At 43.9% G+C, this 20318-nt stretch overlaps 1 protein-coding gene across 1 annotated transcript; it reads left to right on the top strand.

Moving 5' to 3' along the window:
- The first annotated feature begins 56 nt into the window (after positions 1-56).
- LOC126397834 (A disintegrin and metalloproteinase with thrombospondin motifs 15-like) lies at positions 57-19348 on the top strand. Its single transcript, XM_050056832.1, has 8 exons — positions 57-1323; positions 3846-3978; positions 6512-6679; positions 9214-9497; positions 9582-9759; positions 12910-13085; positions 14104-14279; positions 14843-19348. Exons 1-8 carry the CDS (start codon positions 352-354, stop codon positions 15618-15620), a joined length of 2865 nt encoding a protein of 954 aa, XP_049912789.1. The 5' UTR covers positions 57-351; the 3' UTR covers positions 15621-19348.
- Positions 19349-20318: the final 970 nt, after the last annotated feature.

Consider the following 20318-nt stretch of genomic DNA (forward strand, 5'->3'; position numbering starts at 1 on the left):
CTGTCACACATGCTGTACAGCAACAATAATATTTGGAGAGTTACAAGTGGCTGCGGTCTGCAGCACAAACCCAGACGCATGACCAATGAGCTCTCTTGCGCGCCGTACCCAGATTTCAGTTGACAGCGAGCATCGGTGTTATACGCGCGACTTTAAAGCTCAGCAGCTCAGATAAGTTGGTGGCCAGAGTGGAGACGGTGCAGGATGAGAAAGAAGCTGCAAGGCAGTGCGGATGCTTAGCTTTCTGAGGACGCACAAGCGGCGCTCCGTGCCATTGCGCGCAACTTCTCCACTGCGTGCAAACGCACCGAAGCCAAATTACAGAGTGGACTTTCTTGAGCAGGAACAAACATGGCTATACTCATTAGTTCTTTGATTGTTTTCACAAAGTTCCTACTTTATTTCAAACTGACATATTGCATGGAGGTAGATTTCTGCATACCTGTCCGTGTGGATCACCAAAAGCATGACAAGCATTTGAACCGGCGCGCGGAGCAGATGAATGAAAGACAGATAGTTTTTAGACTCAGTGCATTCAAACAGGAATTCTACCTCCACCTCACACCGGATTCTAGTTTTCTTGCACCGGGCAGCTTGCCGCCTGAGAGCGGCTCCTCAGCATCCAACGACTCTGCAGCCGCTGACTTACGGGACTGCTTCTACTCCGGTAACGTTAACGCGGAGCCGGACTCCTTCGCTGCTCTCAGCCTGTGTAAAGGTCTCCACGGGAGTTTCTCCTATGACGGCATGGAGTATTTCATCAGCCAGACCAGGACTGAAGACGCAGCAGTCGCGTCTGGATATGGAAACTCTTTCGACAGGACGCATGTCATCCGCCGCCGGAGACGCGCTGCGCACTCAGGCGGCAACTTCACCAGCAGGTGTGGAGTTACACCTGACGCCAGCTACAACATTTCCCTGGAGAAATACAAGCACATGAGCGAACTGGAGATTGATGGCTTAACTGAGACTGTGCTAAAAACTTTGGGGAGGTCCAAGAGGTTTGCCTCCATCCCCAGGTTTGTGGAGGTGCTGGTGGTGGCAGATGAATCCATGGCTAAATTTCACGGGGATGACCTGAAGCATTACCTCCTGACCCTGATGTCGGTAGCAGCCAGGCTTTACAAGCACCCCAGCATTCTCAACTCCATAAACATAGTGGTGGTGGGCTTCATGGTGATAAATGAAGCTGACAAGGGACCTAAGGTTTCCAGTAACGCAGCCCTGACTCTGCGCAACTTCTGCTCCTGGCAGAAGAAGTTGAATAAACACAACGACAAGCACGCAGAGTACTGGGACACTGCCATACTGTTCACCAAACAGGTAAGCAGGAGCAGCAGCTATGGTGCATCACAATGATGGTGCAAAGAATAGATAGAACTGCTGCACTCATAGACAACTTGTGCATTATGAGACAATGGGCCCCAGGGCACAGACATGTAAAGCCCCCATCCCCTCTCAGAGACAGACTCCCAGACTGAGAGAGACAAATATTAACTGTCACTTCATACAGAAGCCACTCTTGTTCAGTTATCCATCCATGAGCGTGTGTCGCTGCAGCCTCTCAGCTGCACAGTTCTGCTAGTCCCTTTCATTTAGTTCAATGAGTCACTGGAAAAGAGCAACTGAGCCAGTTCTTTCCATGAAAGACCTCACCTCCGTGTGCTGCTACAGAATAAGAACTGGGTCATACCTGCCTAAACAAGCACCTTCATAATGATCAGAACATTTGGATAAGAATCCAAATTACTTCTTCTTTCATTCAAGCTGGTGCACACTGACACTATCTAAAGCGTTCAGTCTGGTCACAGCTGTCAGATAATCCCATGTGGCCCCCAGAGCTGTTGCCACTGACTAGTAAATCTTCCTCCACAGTCACTAACTTTCTCTGATGCCTGCTCGTTGGTGCCTGCTTTCCATTAGGTCCAGTTTGGCTCTGGCTGGCCATCTGATACACGGCAGCTCTCCTTCCATGCATAGCAACATACAAAAACACTTCAAGGTCAAAACGACTTAAGAATCGCCCCAGTGCCGGAGGAGAGATCCCTTATTTACACTGAGGGCAATTATATGTAGGAAAGTCCAGGTCCGGTGTTGTCCTTGTAGGGCACAATGAGTGCAGCTGCTGAGATGGAAAAAATCTTGTAATAGGTTACTGAGAGCAAGTGGTGTGGAATACACATGGCTGGCAGAGGGTGCTTCTGGCATCGCTGGGCCTCACTGTTACACTGGGTTAACAAGTTCACCGTCCCCTGTGTGTTTGTATTTGCTCTGAACACTACAAAAGCAAAGAGACCAATGTGCCCTGGCCATTTTCAATAATAATGACTTTTCCCAGTGGGAAATAGGTTGTAACTTTTTCCTGTTGTGTTGAATAACAAGACTGAAAGACCACAGCCAAGCAGATGGTGAGGCTGTATGTACACAGGTACGGTGATGCTTTGAGCTAAATGCTAACATGCTCAAAATGAAAATGCCAATGGGAAGCAGGTAAGGTTTACAATTCAGTCCCTCCAGCTGCCACTCAACACTGCGCCGAATCAATACGCTGTGCGCAGCTCTACAATGAAATTATAGTTTAGCCATTTTAAATAGTTAAATTTGCGTTAAGGTTGCAGTGATTGGACAAAATTACAAGGTCGCGTAGAATTCACAGGGACTGACCGGATTTGTGTTAACTGTTGTGATCACAACACCCTGGAGTCGTTGACTTTGTTCAAATCTTTTTTATTTTAGCGTGTTAGCATGCTAGCATTTGCTAACTGGCAAAACACAGGGATTACAGTCATTGTTTTTGCAGGTAATTAACCAAAGTGTTGGACAAATTAAAATTCTGACCTGATAATGGCGCTAAACAAGAATTCCCCAAAGTTATTACAGCTGATTCTGAGGGAAACATGAAATGAAAACAGTTGTTGAAGTATTTCACTAAAAAACTAAAACTTCAACCTGGTAGTGGCGCTAAAGTAAAGGTCAAGAGATCAAGAAAGTTATTTGGACTCATTCTCTGGGGATCATGAATGTCTCTTGAAAACTGAAGGTCTGTCTGTCTTATAGTTGTTGAGATATTTCAGTCAGGACCAACGTGGTGGACTGCAGAACTGACATCTGTAGAGCCACGCTGCTAGCATGGCTAAAGAGATAATCCCATGACATGGAAACTGGCAGGCATGTTTACTGGAGGGAAGGTTGGCTGTGGACCGATCTAGGAACTCATCGGCTGTCATCTGACAATGATAAGCCTCTGGGGGCAAGGACCCGTACTTCAGGCTGATGCGGTGCAGCTATCAGATATCTGGGCTGAGACTTCCTCTTTTGTGCGCCAGTCATTTTGTCTACGGATACACTTCCAATACCGAAATCTTGTCCCGTCACCTACAGATTAGAGATCAGTTCTGGACTGACCCATCCAGACATAGCCAATTAGCAGACACTGGAGCACAACACAGAGAAAAGAGGAGATAACGAGAGAGTTTGTGGTAAGATGTGAAGCCTGTAGTAAGAGTTGAAAAGATTTTACTTTACCTTGGGCTGTGTGCAGCAGGTGGGACTCATCTTGTCCTCCCAAACTCTCTTCTTACATCTTTAACTAAACACAAAGAGGAAATGTGCGATGGGTTATCGCCCCTGACCCTCTGCTTCAACTTATTTTAAGAACAGAGCAACAATAAACAAACTAGTCCCATGTGCTTTGTGTTAATGTTCTTCATGGTCTGTTCCTTCTGCAGCTCGAGGCACGGCCACACGAAACATGTTTGGAGCATGGCTCCTGTCCTATCTGATTGTTCAACATTTCTATAAGAATAAAATTAAATGTGTTAAAATGAATGTCTCTGTGTTACCAGGATCTTTGTGGGGCCACGACCTGTGACACGCTGGGGATGGCTGACGTTGGGACCATGTGTGACCCAAAGAGGAGCTGCTCTGTCATTGAAGATGACGGCCTGCCTTCTGCTTTCACAACTGCTCACGAACTTGGTAAGAAAGTTTGTATTTGATAATTGTAAGATGAGAGGAACATGTTCATCATCAGGGACTGAACACTCACATTACGCATTTTAGATTTATGCTAATGCACATTTGGCTTCAGAGCGAGATACGCTCAGGGCAACAGCTGCGTATAACCTCAGCTTAAAATGTCAAAGGAATTCTGCAGTCAGGTTTGACAGACGCATAATCAGTGTAGAAACCGGCCCGGCCGCAGGGCTTTGCAACTTTCATGATAATCTATATGGTGGTGCTTCTCAGTCCTGGTCCCAGAGCGCTGCTAAGTTTCAGCCCTACCAGCTATTTAATTGCATTCACCTGATGTTCTGTTTGGAAATCAGTCCCTCGTTAGATGGGCGCAATCAAAACCAGCAGGTCTCTGGGTCGAGGTGGAGATCTGGACATGATCGAAAGTACAGCTGCACAACATAACTGTGCACGCTGGCAGCTCCAAATGGCCAGTGAGAGATAAGAGTTAGAATAATCTGAAGTTCAGTCACCATGAATTATTTCATGTGATAACATTAAACTAACAAATGCACACTTATCTTTAACAGTCCAGCTAATCTGTGATGCATTGGTGAAAAGGAGAATGGAAGCAAGCAAAGGAAATAACACAGATGCATTTTGTTTGGACAGAGCCCTCATTTACTGCCCTTTATGAGACACTTTGTATTTCACACTAAAACATCCAATCCGCTATAGGTGTATGTTATGAGGTACAATGCTTGTTGTGTTTGAGCACACACTCATGTTTGTATCTGCCATATTAACCATGGACTGTGACAGTCATCATGGAAAGGCACTGAAATAGTTTAACCTTGTGGTAAATACACTGATTTCCTTATTTGTGCATTGCGTAGACTTGGAGCCAGGGCATGGTTAGCCTAGATTAGCATAAAGACTGGAAGGAAGGGATGATCTGCTGCTTCATCTTTCATCCATATTATTCTTTGTGCTAAGCTAGGCTAACACACATCCAAGCTCCAGCTTCTTCCTTAACCCACAGTCAGAGGCTGATATCAAATCTGTCATCTTATGCTTGAAGAGCCAACCAAGTGTATTTCCTAAAATGTCTTTTCTGATAGCTAGCTAAATCAGATATTGATTGACGTTACATTAGCTGTTCTATGTAAGTGAATATGCTGTTTCTCAGCTAGCAGACAAAGATATTGTGTAAATCAAAATGTCTTAAATCGGATTTTTTACTGGAGGTAGAAGTTTTGATTTCTATTTTTTTTTGTGGGTAGAGGAGTGTCAGGTGTAGTTTGGACAAAAAGGGCAAGTCTACTACAACCATGGAAGGATTAGTGAATGGGCCCAGGGGCCCAAAATGTAAGCGAGGCCCCCCTGGTCGCACCTGCAAAATGCTAATCAAATTAGCACCAGGAAGAGATTCAACATGACCACAAAGAGATGAAAAAAAACTCCAGAGAGACACAAAATGACTACAAAAAGGGGCAAAACAACCACAAAGGAACAAGAAACAACCAATAAAGACACAAAATTAACTCAAAGAGAAACAAAACAACTACAAAGAGACACAAAACCATAAAAAGATGTGTTATGACAACTAACAGATGCAACACAACGACACAAAATGAGGCTAATCAACTACAAAGTGTGTATCTTGCTCCAATGTAGGAGAGATTGGGGGCCTTTAGCATATCTTTGCCCAGGGGTCCATTGTATGATAATGCACCCCTGACTGCAACACAATTTTTCTCTATTCCTCAAGTATCAGTGATTTAGATGGTTATTTTAGCTGTAGTTTTTGCCAAAAAAATCTTACTGCAGCTTTAAATGACCTGTTTCAGTCAGTGAAAGGTGAAAATTGAACATTTTTTGATAGATTTCAATGCATGGTATTAAACTGCGTGGCCAAAACCTGAGTTTAACACACTCCTAAAACTGTCTGACAAATCCAATTAATAATGCAGGTGACATTTCTCCACCCATTTTCAATAATCAGTGACTGAGAAAGCTTTAAAAGATGCAGGACTCAGGCTTGAAACCAGATACACAAGTAACTCCTAAGGCCCCATGAGAGGCATTGGTTTACGCTGTCCTCATATGTTAAGTAATTACATAATTTCCTCTCAAAATGGTCCTGTCTCTTGATTGAATATGCTCAAACACAGTTTTTAAGTGCTTTTTTTCTTTTTGGAAAGCACTATATATTTAGGGAATGGAATTATTTCCTTGGGAACTAAATTCCCCTGTCAGGCCTGGTTTAGAACATGGACATATGCCATGCTGTATATTCCCATGCATAACTGCATTCCTGTCTGCTATGACATCAGCTTCAAATCAGCCCAAGTGGAGTCTGCTGGCCCTATACATACATGTGTGTTGTGATGTCTGGTGAAAACCGTCTCTGTGTGTTAATAATTATCACTATGGAAACATATCTGCACAGCACTAGCCGCTTATTGTGTTTTAAACCATGGGCAGCTGAAAATACTTGATTCTAACAAAGCCGTGACCTTCTGTCTCTTTTCCCACCCTCCCCTCGCCCCCTCAGGCCACGTCTTCAACATGCCCCACGACAATGTGAAGGCATGTGAGGAGGTATTTGGGAAACTAAAGGACAACCACATGATGTCTCCCACGCTGATTCAGATCGACAGGAGCAGGCCCTGGTCTGTGTGCAGTGCAGCCATCATTACCGAGTTCCTGGACAGAGGTCATGGTTAGTAAACACTTCCTGTATATGTCTCTGGACTCAGATGGACCACTAATTCTGTCCAGGCCTCATGCTCTCAGCTGGATGTAATCTAATTGTGCCCACAAAAAACAGACCTTGGCTTTATTTTGTCATGGTCACGTTTGCAAATTCCATTTCAACTTGGAAGTGATCACACATACTTGATTTATGTTGTACTCTTATAGAGGCCTCGATTTTTATTGTTGCCAGGCAAAGTTATTTGACAGTAATTAGTATCTAGTTCCTGACATGTTGAGGCAGAGGGTACTGTCTGTAGCTCTGGTTGAGGGTGAGAGGCCATCAGCATGTGTGGGTACATGAGACCCTAATAAAGAGGGTTGGTCATGGGGAGTACCACCCGTTGGTCCAGGAGCTTCTCCTCCACGATGGACGTTTCCAGGCGTAATCGTCGGGCCGTATAGCTCTGGGTATCCAGCAACTGCGACCACCAGTTTCTCCTCCACTGTTAACTAACTGTAAACTTGCTGTTGTGACCACCACAGAAGGCCCGCTGCATCTCAAATCATCCAATTGGACAACGGGAAAAAAGTTGTTGAAAAAAGAAATGACATGGGGTGTTGCAACACAAAAACAGCGAGCAAAACACTTCATTCTCATTAAGAACAATTACAAAAAGCCGCCTCCAGCTGCTAAAATGCTTTCTGTGTGATCAGGGTCTTATTCTTGAGTGTCTTTTTTTCATAATCTGTGCATATAATCCTCATGAAACTGGCCTTGGAATAGCAAAGTCAGAGTAGGGTCAACACTTTTAAACACACTTCACAATGTAAGATGTCTGAGTCAGAAAGGGAGAAATTCATTGTATCAGTGTCACACACCAGATTCTCACTAGCTTCAATAGACTGCAATGCATCCAAAAGAAATGCACACATGTGGAGCACTTCATGGCTGAATTACACTGGAGAGCAACAATCATTATCCACAAGTGTATCCAAGGAAGTCTTTTCTATTGGGGTGTAATACCATATGCTGATGATGACATGCAGTATCCACAGTCGCTATAACATTCAGAAGTGTATTTATATATCATTTGGCTTTTTCTCCTCGGGAGCTCCTTTATGCCAAGTCTTTTTCAGTCTGTGTGTAAACTCCTGTAAGTGACTGTGAGTGGATTCTGTGTAATAGACCACCACACTGACTGTAACAAGCAAATGAGCGTTTACTGAGTTTAACAATCTGAAAGCTAACACCACTGTATTTTCTACATGAGTCATTGGCTCAATCTAAACATCATCCGGTGCCTGCATCGTCTCATATAGACAGGTAGTAGCTCCAAGTAGAAGAGAGAAGATAATTTTATCTTGAAGCCTTATGGTTCAAAGCCTTTCCCTCTCTGTGCTGCTGCATCACCTCTGCAGCTGCCTGTACCAAAGAGTAATGTGAAAGTCAAGAGTGCTCACTGAGCAGCAAAATCTGGGGACCACAATGTCTGCAGAGGCCTATATCGTAGGCACCTGGACTTGCTTGAGTTTCTTGAAGACGTTTCACCTCTCATCTAAGAGGCCTTTGATTTACCTGTCTCTGACACATCGCTACCAAAATTACTTCATGCTCAGCACCGGACAAGTTTTTTTTCTCTGTTTCCCTTTCTTTGTTTGGCCCATGTTCACAAGTCGACAGGATGCACCTGTCCATAGTAATTATCACCTCCATATATGGTAATCACTGGCTATTCATGGGCAGGAATGTACGCTAATCGCTGACTAGCAGGAGCGCGCTGTCAATTTACAATTGATTGGCATTCATGAACACGTGCCTACGATCAAATCCAAGTTTTCCGCAGCGTTCATGAATCCGGTGTAGGTTTTTAGTGCCAAGATTTTTCATGTGCATTTCATGAATGAGGCCCACTGTTGCAGTAGTTAGGTCTGCTGAAGATAAATGCATGGACGAGTTCTTCCAAATCCTACTGAGACATAAGTCCTTTAATCCTTGATATGTTCTTAATTATTGATAGTAGGTTGATTTTGTACGGCCTTAACTAACACCCGGTGCAAAATGGCGCAGTGCAACTGTTGTTGCTAGTTCCAGAACAACACAGTTGTCCTTTTCACGGCCAGCGTCCACGTTGTGTAAGTAGCATATGTACTTGCACCAATCTGTGAGCCCATGGGCATGTAGGTCTGAAAATCAGATGTGGTCAGGCGCACTGGAGGCGTATTTCTTTTTCAATGCAGCAGAAAGTGATTGTGCAATTGACCAACAAAAAAGGGAATGGGAGATGACACTGATTGGTTGAGGTCATGTTTTGCCAAAAACACACCTAATTAAGGGAGTAAATACAACCTCTTTGCCCCTTGCATTCTACTCAGTGCCCAGATTATGAGCTGTTTAACTAGCGAAGTGGAGTTGGACATACCCTAAATGCACATGTGCCATGATCTTTAGACCGTGACCTATGGGTAATTTAAATAGGCTCCATCAAGTCATCTCATTTTTAATATCCATATGAGAGAATGCAGCTACAGTGTTTGTAATGCTGTTGGTTTGTTCTGTAGGCGACTGTCTGCTGGACCAGCCTCAAAGGCAGCTGTCTCTCTCAGACAACCTGCCTGGTTCCAGCTACAGCCTGCACCGCCAGTGTGAGCTCGCCTTTGGCCCCGGCTCTAAGCCCTGCCCGTACATGCAGCCCTGCTCCAAGCTGTGGTGCACGGGGAAGGCCCGTGGCCAGCTGGTCTGCCAAACCCGACACTTCCCCTGGGCGGACGGCACCAGCTGTGGCAACGGCAAGGTCTGCTACCAAGGAGTCTGCTCCGATAAGAACAGCACCATGCACATCAAGGTAACAGAGTGTAGAAAGAAAGCCTTCTCCTCCATGGTCTTTTTTATTACAGACTGATGTGACGTTGTTTTTCTTTTGTCCCAGGTGGATGGGCGATGGGGGAAGTGGGGTGCGTTTGGAGACTGCTCCCGAAGTTGTGGTGGAGGAGTTCAGCTGGCCAAGAGAGACTGTAACAACCCTGTTCCTGAGAATGGAGGCAAATACTGCTACGGCCTTCGCATCAAATATCGCTCCTGTAACCTCAACCCTTGTCCTGAAACAGGTACACCTGTCTTTGTTTGAGTACATTCACACAGGGAGACACTCCTTAAGGGCTTTAACTGATCATTCACTAAACCTCTGCCCGAAACAGCAATTTTCCAATCACACTTTGGCATCCGTAACTCTAGGCACAGTAGGTCAAGGTTTTGATGTTTTGATTGGATGCGCCGAATGAGCATATTAAGGCAGTACAGGAGGAGGTGCACATTAATAATCCTCCAGGACTGTAACATACTCATGTTTAACCCAAACAAGGTGTCATGTGACTGCAGTTGGCTCAGATCGAGGTTGGAACATGTTCTCACCACAAACGAACCGCACCAGAGTTTGTTTGTAACCAGAGTGAGACCACCTCTGCACAAAGGAACCACACTGAGGGGGCAAATGAACTTGAGTTTGATTGGACCAAGCCAAACAAGGCAGGTGTGAAAGCACCCTAAAAGACGTGTTTTGTAATGAGCTGATAAAGGACACTTTTTTTGTATTTTTGAAAATCAAGTCAGTAGTATGGCAGAGAAATATGACAGGTTAGACTATTAACAGTGGTTTGTATGAAATATTAGTAAGCCCTTCTGACTTGTCGACCGTCAACCTGTAATGTTATGTTCCCCTACTCAAACAGAGAATATCCTCACATCCAAAGAAAGGCTGCTATAGCAACATGAGTGATAGTAGTGTGAGATGTAAAAATGGCAACCTATGCGCATAGTCCACCAGCAAAAAAAGAAGACATTACAGATGAGAATAGGAAAACAATTACCAATGGCTGGGATGAGTGAGTGAGAATATGTACAAGGTTAACTGCCACTGGCAACCCCAGCTACTCAGCCAATCAAATCTGTGCATTCCGATAAGCACTGAGACTTAAGCGAGTGAGATACGCACACACAGGAGAGACGAGATGGGAGACAACAGTCAGAGAAGTAAGTGAGTCAGAGAAAAGTAATTTCACATGGTATGTTCTAGAGAGTCTTTGAACAGAGAATCCTGCACACTGCTCTTGCTCAGCTGCACAATTTATTAGTTAACACTAATGGTTCGCTCCTCCAGGACCTTCATCAAGAGTGTTCAACACTCTGTTCAAAGACTCACTGATATTTTCCAAGGCACCTGCATCTGAGACAGTTTGATGTGCGAATACCTTTCTCCAAACTAATGTTCTAGAGAAAGAGCAGTCAACAGCAAAAACAAATCTTTTAATCAAGACTTGACAGACTCTTGTTAAAAATTAACAAATCACCTTCTGCCTGGATGATATCAGGTTACCTTTTAACACCTGTGTCCTTCTCTTCAGTGGTTTTGGGAAAGTAAACAATCTGAGAAACTCAGCCAAAGTTACCCCAGATGAGATGCGCTATACGTTCGATGAACGCATCCTTTTCTCACACAGTTAATAGTGAAACATACTGTTTGAAAATGCAAACAAGTCTGTAAGCTCAGGAGACCCCTTTACAAACGAGTCAGCAGGAGCAGTGTTGATAACCAACCCATGGAGTTAATATTGGTTTAATGAGCTCAGTAGCTACAGCTGATAAAATCTGTAAGCAACAGATTGTTACGTAGCAGTTCAAGGAGGACCCAAATGCAGACTAACGGGGCGACTGAGGTTTTAATAGAAAGTAAGCTTTAATTCAGCCGATACATAACATCCAGATACAGCAGGTAACTGAAAGTCCAAATGAAAGCAGAACAAAAAATAAACTGAAAATAATCTAAACACAAGATATCAGGCAGGATACGGAACATGGACGACATCAAGAACACAGGGACAAGCGCAGGGATGAACACAGACAAACTGACCAAGAACAAAGGGAAACACGTAGGTATATACACACAGAAGACTAATCACAAGAACGAGAAACAGGAGGGAAATGGAGATTGGCTAACAACAAGGGTGTGGAGGGAACACTAGGGTGGAGCAAACAAGACTAATACAGAACAGGTGTGAAGGGAAGACTCTGGGGGTCCATCCCAAGTCTCTTAAATTACTGCTAGTTATCTTACCTAACTGACTTTGCTAGCTGTTTAGCCCCTCCCACCTAGGAAAAAATGTGAGGAGCTAGCGCTAGGAGCGATGAGCGAGCATTGTCGGTTTAAGAGACATGAGACGTCCTTTCCACTTAAGCGTCATGTGAAGCGACGTCCATTCCTGATGACGGCGGCACCGCTGGATCTGCTCCGTAAAGCAGCCAGCGCCTGGCGTTACTATGGGTACATCCCAAGTCTCATTATATTCGCTGACCAAAACAGTAGCCCCCATCCCCCGCCGTCATGACTCTGGTCACACACTTTTGCATGTAGCAGCCACACGTCACCGACAGTCCGATGAACAACGCAACGGGTTGTGACTGAAATAAACCTAATTGCAACATAACAGTCTTGCATGAAATATCATTACTCTTTGAAGTAGGTACGTGAATTACAGCGATTCATTGCAAAGAATGCATGTAACGGGTGCTTATGCCCTCTATATCTGTGCCAGATGTAGAGGGCGGGTATTTATACGTCATGGCGTTCAGCTGAAAAACTCTTTCGGATAGGAAGCTCTCGACCATCCTAGCTCGTAGCTGCTTAAAGCTTGCTGCTAGCTCCTAGCGCTAGCTCCTCGCTGCACAAATAAGAGACTTGGGACGGCCTAGAAGATGGCGGACCTCGAACGACTTCCGGTTCAAGCGAGGAGCTAGCAGTAGCACTATAAAAATAAGAGACTTGGGATGGACCCTGGAAACAGGGAAGGACTAACGAGACAGGTGTGACAGAAAACAGGCGGGAAAATGCCAGGAAGTAAAGACAGGAAGTAAAATCAGACATGACACATGAGGAGAGAATCTACAAAATAAAACAGAGAACAACATAAAACAAGGGACACATAACAAAGCAAAACAAAGTCCATATGATAACAGAGTATAAACAAACCCAGGATCATGACATATGTTGTTATTTCATTCAGTAAAATTACAGCTGCTGTTGTCTGTCTCTGTCTGAAATCTAGGAACTATTGTTTAAAAGAATTTCACTGAGAAGATCAGACTCAATTTTTATTGTGAAACGCACACATGCTGCGTGAGAACAAAAGGCGTAAAATGCATAGCGACTGGGTCAGGACTTAACGAACAGTCCATCTAATCTAAGATTGTTTTTACATCCTCAGGTAAGAGTTTCCGTGAGGAGCAGTGTGAGGCGTTCAATGGCCTCAACCTGAACACCAACAGGCTGGGCTCCTCTGTGGTTTGGGTCCCCAAATATTCCGGCATCTCTCCCAAGGACAAATGCAAGCTCATCTGCCGTGCCAATGGGACCGGGTACTTCTACGTCCTCGCTCCAAAGGTTCGTAGCCAACTTGCTATGTTCACTTAACCGTCTTATCCTCATGGCAAACACACCATCCAGCTGTATCTGTTTTAATGAACTGTTCTCTTTTCCTAATCGCTTAAAAAGTGGAATTAGTTCAAGAACATAAATTATATTTATTAGACACCCTTGTGGGCTATGTGTTAGAAAAGTGGAGAAACTTCTTCTAGCCAAATGACATATTGACTGCTTTCACATTACCGGCAGCAAAACATAATTACCCAACCATCTGGAGGCTGACTTGAGACTGATAATTGTTAGCTGCCGTGCATATGTGGTCGCAGCCCGTAGACGATACATAGAGCAAAACTGTCAGCTTTCATTATGAGGCTGTGAATGAAAAACAAAATCCTGCCGCACTTAGATCCGTCTAAAAAGCTCAGACATGACAGCGGGGAATTCTGTTAATATTCTGAGCTAAATGGGTATCAACTGTGCACTTGCTAATGCAGTCTGAACTCCTTGTCATTTAACACCTCATCAGGAGTCAGAACCTCATGGGAGGCATAGTTGAAACATTTGGGTAGAAATATCAAACAGCACTCTGTTCACAAAGGTTTTGTGTCTAACTGCCTGGTAAAATTCGGCCCTTATCCGCAATGCAAGTACTACCTGCTTGTTCCGTCAGCAGCAAAGCAGTGAGAGGTGATGTGTTATTGGCAGCAGAGAGAACGGCTGCTGCTGCTGCTGCAGGATGGATGGAGTGGTGAGAAAGGGAAACATGCAGGGACAGTATCACTTCACAGCTGTGGCTTGTCAGCAACTATTTATGCAACCAGAAAAGAAACAAGCTTGTAGCCACAATACAAGCCAACGTGTCATTTACACTAAAGGACACTGTACTCTCCTTGTGGTTTTACTTTTGACTTTCAAATTTATGTTTAGTTTGACAAAGGATGGTAGACCGTATATGTTGCAACCACTTCTGTCTTTTTCTCTGTGTTCCTGCTATCCACCTGAAGATAGGTGTAATGTTATGTCTCAAACCCTGCAGGTTGTGGATGGGACGCCCTGCTCTCCTGACACCTCAGCTGTATGTGTTCAAGGAAAATGCATCAAGGCAGGCTGTGACGGCAAGCTGGACTCCAACAGGAAGTTTGACAAGTGCGGCGTGTGTGGCGGCGACAACCAGGGCTGCAAGAAGGTCTCAGGAATGTTCACCAAACCTATGTAAGTAGCACGTCAGGACATACTGCATCTCTCATTAAAAGTGCGGGGATAGGTCAAGGTTAATGTCGATGTCAAGTTTTGATTGCGGTTAGTATAAGATCTGTGGGGACGATGTCTTTGTTAGATGGGTGTAAAAGAACAAACAAGCACAAACGCTGACCAATCACAGTAATCTCAAGTATCATTGTAACTGTCGCACCCAAAAAGCCTAAACACACACAGGCACCACAGGTATGCACAGGCTTAATGCAGAGCTATAAATGAAGCATTAGGAATAGCTTTGAGATAGGTCTCGATGGACGGGTCAAAGTTTGGGGTCATACTTTAGCAGCATGTCCCATAAGTAGGGAATGACTTCTAATATATTCATGGAACTTTCAACATGGTCACATTATTATGGGTACAAAGACTCAACAAGATGGTGTCGACATATAGTGACAAGCTGTGATCTACTCCTTTACGCTGATGATGTTTGAGAATACATTTACATCCATTTTCTTAAAAGAATAACCACTGGCCCTTCAGCATCATTAATATTCTACATCTCCAAACTTTCTTTTCAGTCATGGCTACAACTTTGTGGTGATGCTGCCCGTTGGAGCTTCCAACATTGACGTCCGTCAGCGTGGCTACCGAGGAATGGTCAGTGATGAAAACTACTTAGCGGTGAAGAATGGGCAAGGCAAGTACCTGCTCAACGGCAACTATGTGGTGTCAGCCGTGGAGCGTGACTTGCTGGTGAAGGGCAGCTTGCTGCGCTACAGCGGCACTTCCACATCTGTGGAGATTCTTCAGGCCACCAGACCCCTGCAGGAGCCTCTGACTGTGGAGGTGCTCTCAGTAGGGAAGATGACCCCTCCCAGGGTGCGCTACTCCTTCTACATCTCCAAGGAGAGCAAGGAGGAGAAGACTCTGCGGAAAGAGGAGAGAAGCCACGCAGCTCATAATAGTGTCTTGGCGGACAGTAATAGGGTAGAGGCCAAGAAGCAGATGATGGGTAAGAGGCCGGTCAGTCATTGGGTGACAGGAAGTTGGGATACTTGCACGGTGACTTGTGGGAATGGTCTGCAGAAGAGACTGGTGCAGTGCCAGAGTATGGAGGGGCGTCCTGCAGTGGACTGTGACAGTGCTGACAGGCCTGTAGCGGTGAGAGCATGTGGGGATCCATGTCCCATGTGGGATGTAGGGGGCTGGTCTCACTGCTCCAAGTCCTGCGGAAGGGGCTTTAAAAGGCGGCCAGTGCGCTGCGTGACCGAGACTGGTCTGAATCTACCCAGAGAGCACTGCTCTGGAAGGAGGAAGCCTCAGGAACTGGACCTCTGCAATCTGAAGCCATGTTAGAGCAGAAGAGACACAGCCCGAGGACTTCTTTTTGTCAGTCAGGTGAAGATTTGAGATGAACTAGAACCCAAATCAGCATGATAATGATCCCATGGCTGTGTTGGGTGAAAATACTCTCAAATGCAGCCTGAACACGTCTGAAGGGACGTCTGCTACACGGAAGAAAGCCAATGGAGACAGAGAGGGTCTCCATCCATTGTTTGAAAAGACAGACATCTGTTTGGATGAGAGAAAAGAAGAAAAGCTGTCTTCACGTAAACTGTCAAACCATCTGCCTCAGGTTTGACTCGTGGTTAGTCTACCTCTACCAGGAAAGATGACACAATGCCTGAGCATATACAGAGAGCAACAGAGGGGGAAGATGCAGAGACAGTGATCACACACATCTGCACACAAACATAATTTCTTGGTATAGTAAATGTGCATGGCAGAAAGAAATGGAAGTCCAGGACAAACAGATAAAGCTCGCTGACGTACAACCTCGGTGATCACACTGTGCAGTTATCAGAAGCAAATATCTCACCTGTGAATTGACATTTTTCTCATGTTACTGAAGAACTAATCAAAATGTGAACACACAGTACTGTATCATTCATGCAACATTCAAGACCTGATTGATCCATGCAGTTTCTATGCCTTTTTATTCCATTGTATTTTTTTCTTGAGTCAGTGCTTTTGGCTGTTGTTGGCTAATGTAGAATAATCAAAGCCAGCAGCCGATCTCACTGCCAGTCAGAGTCACATCATAGCTTTACGAGTTATTCATCCTTATAAAATGAAAAACAGTCAACAATATATCCAACACACTTGATTCACTCCTCATGAATTTGATCAGTATCAAAGAATTCCTTAATGTCACTCATGACCAAAAAAAGTAAAAATATTTTTTATTGAAGTAAAACTAGTTTAGAGCTAAGCATATTTCATGCAGTGAATGTAGGCTATATGTATGGTGCAATCATAATGCGTCTGTGTCCGCTGTGTTTAAACCAAACCAGCCAACGCTCAGCTGTTTCTTCTCTGTTGCCAAAGAATTATAACCTTCAAAAAGCAGCCTTAGTATTGTGAGAGACACCTCTCTGATTGAACCTTTTCTTTTTTTTTTAAATTTTGTCTTCAGCATGCATATCTGCTCTGCACACGTGATGGTTCTTATGATATCCTACGAATTACGACCCCACAAATGATGTTACATACTTAATGTAAAGTTAAGGAGGTTAGGCTTAGGCAGGTAAAGTTATAGTGGTTAAGTTTAGGAAAAGAAACATGAAGAAGACGTCCCTCAAAATGACTCAAAGTTCACACAATTCTGAGCGCTGGTCTCCTGAGGGAAAGTCCTACATTTTGTGACCTGCCTCCTAATTGGACTGCTTGTGGGCCACTTCCTAATTTACGCCCATCAGTGCATTGGTCATGTGATTGCAGCTTTCCAAAGTACGTGGGTTATGCACCAATTTCTGGTTTGTCATTACGTGGCATGTGTCTGAATTTTGGTGCATTATTTTTCTTAGGAAAATGTATGAAAAGTGCACGAGAAGTTGGCTCTGTAAATCACTTGTGCTGTGTTCTCCGTTGGGGAAAGAATTATCCCTTTAATATTCACAATGGTGCCCCCTAGCTTTGCATTAATTCAATTAATTTAGTCTTGTTCAGTATCCATTTATGTAGATAAAGATATTATTTCGATACAGCCAATCAAATCTTTGCATACAGCAGTAACGTCAGCGTTCTTTAGTATTCTGCCAAATAAAGTGAACATTTGCTTTGTTGCTCTGGTGGTTGATGGCATTTCCTCAACATTCACAGGCTTCTATCTGCTGCATGGCTGCTCCATCACCTTTAACTCTTAATGTGCAGACGCACTGCTATATGTCAGCCCATCATTATACTGCCTCAGCCATCATAATGTATTAGGTGTGATCGTTTTCTGAGGTGTTACACTCACTCTCATCAGTGAACTGTTTCAGAATAAGAAATATCTTCAATATGAAACACATCCATGGTGAAATTAAAGGGACAATCCACCCTAAAACACCTATTGTTGTACTTTGCATCTTGGCATTTTATTTTGTTTTTTAAAGGGATTATTTTCATTCCATTGGATAAAACTGCATGTTCAACACAGCTGGAAATATGTGTGGTTAAATAGCAACATGTTCTTAATCTCAACAGCTTGGTCAGTGGCCATACACTTTCAACTTTAATGCTCTAGGTACTACTCTGACACCAGCTTTGGGTGCCCATGGATGGCATGCCAATTCCTGCTCGTTACACACACTGTCTTTTCGAAAGTAAACTTCAATTTTCACAAAATAACGTAGATTTTGTCATCAAAAGTACTTTAGATTTAGGCAACAAAACCACTTGGCTTCGTTTAATGAATACATGATGTTTTGGGTTAAAATACGTATGTCTGTTATATAACTTAAGTAAGTTAATCATGTGATGTAAGAGGTGTATGTCAACAACAAACTCATCGTTCCATAGAGGACACGTACAGCGGTCTCCTGCGTAAAAGTCCTGTGTCCACCACCCCTCCTTCCGTCATTGCAGTCCATTCCCATTCAGAAGTTATCAATACTGCTGCTTTGTCAGTGATTTCAGCATCAGACACTGACGCCAAAAGTCACCTTTCGTGGCAGTATGATACGCTTCCGGGCAGCGTCAGTTTGTAACATGGCCAGATGGAACCTTTCACAGCATTATGATAGGCGGACCTGTGCCATAACGTGGCCGGATGGCACCTGTCACAGGACGGTATCAGTTTGAATCCCTGCCAGTATCGACATCATATAAGGAGCTCCGAAGTCCCTACAGGGTGGGCAGGAGGGGTGGTGGATGGGTCCAACAAATCCTGGACTTTCACCCAGGAGGCCGGTGTTCACATCCTGTATGAATGTTGAATTTAACCATGATGTTTATTTCTAAACCTAACCACGTGCTTTTGTTGACGTTGCGGCATCGGTTGCAGAATTCCAGAACGTCAGCAGCAGATGCAGGAGGATACCTAGCATGTAATATGTAGACGTGAAAGTCCACTGACAAAATGGTGATATGTGACGACTTGGGATAGGAACGCGTTGGTCATTTCCTTGGGTGGGTTTACACTGGAGTTAGATGAAAGCCCGGTGCATCACATACACACCCTAAAGGGAGCCTTGTGCATCAGAATCAGACGCTGATGGCCACTGACCAAGCTGCTGTAACTGAAGCTATGAGAATGAGAACATGCTGTAAATAGAAAGGGATCAGCAGTCTTAAAAATACTTGATAAATGTCCAGTTCTGGTGTCACACCCTGAGATTTGAAGGGAAAGGGCGTCTGTCTGGACTCACTCATTTTACATGTTTACAATGTTCAGACAGAAATTCACTGAGAGAAAAGAATTTCACCATCTATGAGATTAAAACCTTCAACATTTCCATCATTCTTCATTCTTAAGAAAACAACACATGGAACCCATAAATCATCACAGAGTAATGGATAACTGTTGTCCTTTAAGTGGATGGCTACAATGCCAACACATCCTTCAACAGAAAATTGACTTCACTCTTAATTTCCAGTCTGATTTGGTTCAGAGGACCAACTGCACCATCTAAAAGATGGTATTGTACCGTTAGTTTTGTTTTCTTTCGCATCATGTACAGATAATGTTATTTTTTATCACTTGTCTTCTGTATTGTATACTATGTATACATTCATCTAGCTGTATAAAATAAAGTATATATATGAATATAAGCATATGCTGAATCATGATTGTCTGATATCATCCAGATATTTAACATTAAGACAACAGGGAAATATTACTTCCGCTCTGTAGGTCTATCCCACATGGTTCAATGACTGACTGGATGGATATCTGTTGTCTCTTGAACGTCTCCCTTTGCTCAGGCAGTATCTGTTACAGCAGTTTTTTTGCTGTGCCACGCATTCTTCCATCACATGAGATGAGACAGTCTTGATACCTCAGCTCTTCTTCAACTCAAACATGAAAACACATTCATTCATCCATTTTGGTATTCTGCTGATTCAAGCTCCGTTGTCCCGGCTGTCCTGTAATAACACACCCAGCTTGGCCTGCGCCTGCCCCCGTAAGCCTGATGCATTGTTGGACAGACGTCTCTCAGACTTGGACACCATCCCCCCAAGGGTTTGACCTACATGCGGGTTGAAAGGTCCACACTGATATATGTTTGGATGGATGAGGATGGTTTGCACTATACACATAATCACACAGATTTTTGTGGTGTAACATTAGCTTGTATGCATTCTTTGATTTGAAGGGTGAGTTAAAAACTTTAAAAACCCTATGAGGCCTGGCTACCTGTGGTGGGCGGAGAACTGAAACTCTGTACTCATGGAAAAAGTCCAATTACTCCCACAAAAAAGTGACTCAAATAGAAATTTGAATTACCATTTGAGAGACCTACTCAAGTAAGAGTAAAAAAGTGAATGAATTACTCAAAGTACAAGTTACTTTCTGCACAGGTTTGTGCAAATTAACAAATAAGGACAGCCTATACAACAGAGATATGAATAATCTCCCACTATCTGTCTATCTCTTCTTCATCATAACATCAAAGATCAACATTAGACATGAAACAGTACCAAAGCTAATGTGAGCTAGCTAACTACATTTTCACCTACAGTATGTGCAAAAAGAGGAAGGCCCAAGACAGACGAAGGTGGAAACAATTC

The sequence above is a fragment of the Epinephelus moara genome, chromosome 2 (genome assembly GCF_006386435.1).
Source record: "Epinephelus moara isolate mb chromosome 2, YSFRI_EMoa_1.0, whole genome shotgun sequence".
Taxonomy (NCBI): Eukaryota; Metazoa; Chordata; class Actinopteri; order Perciformes; family Serranidae; genus Epinephelus; species Epinephelus moara.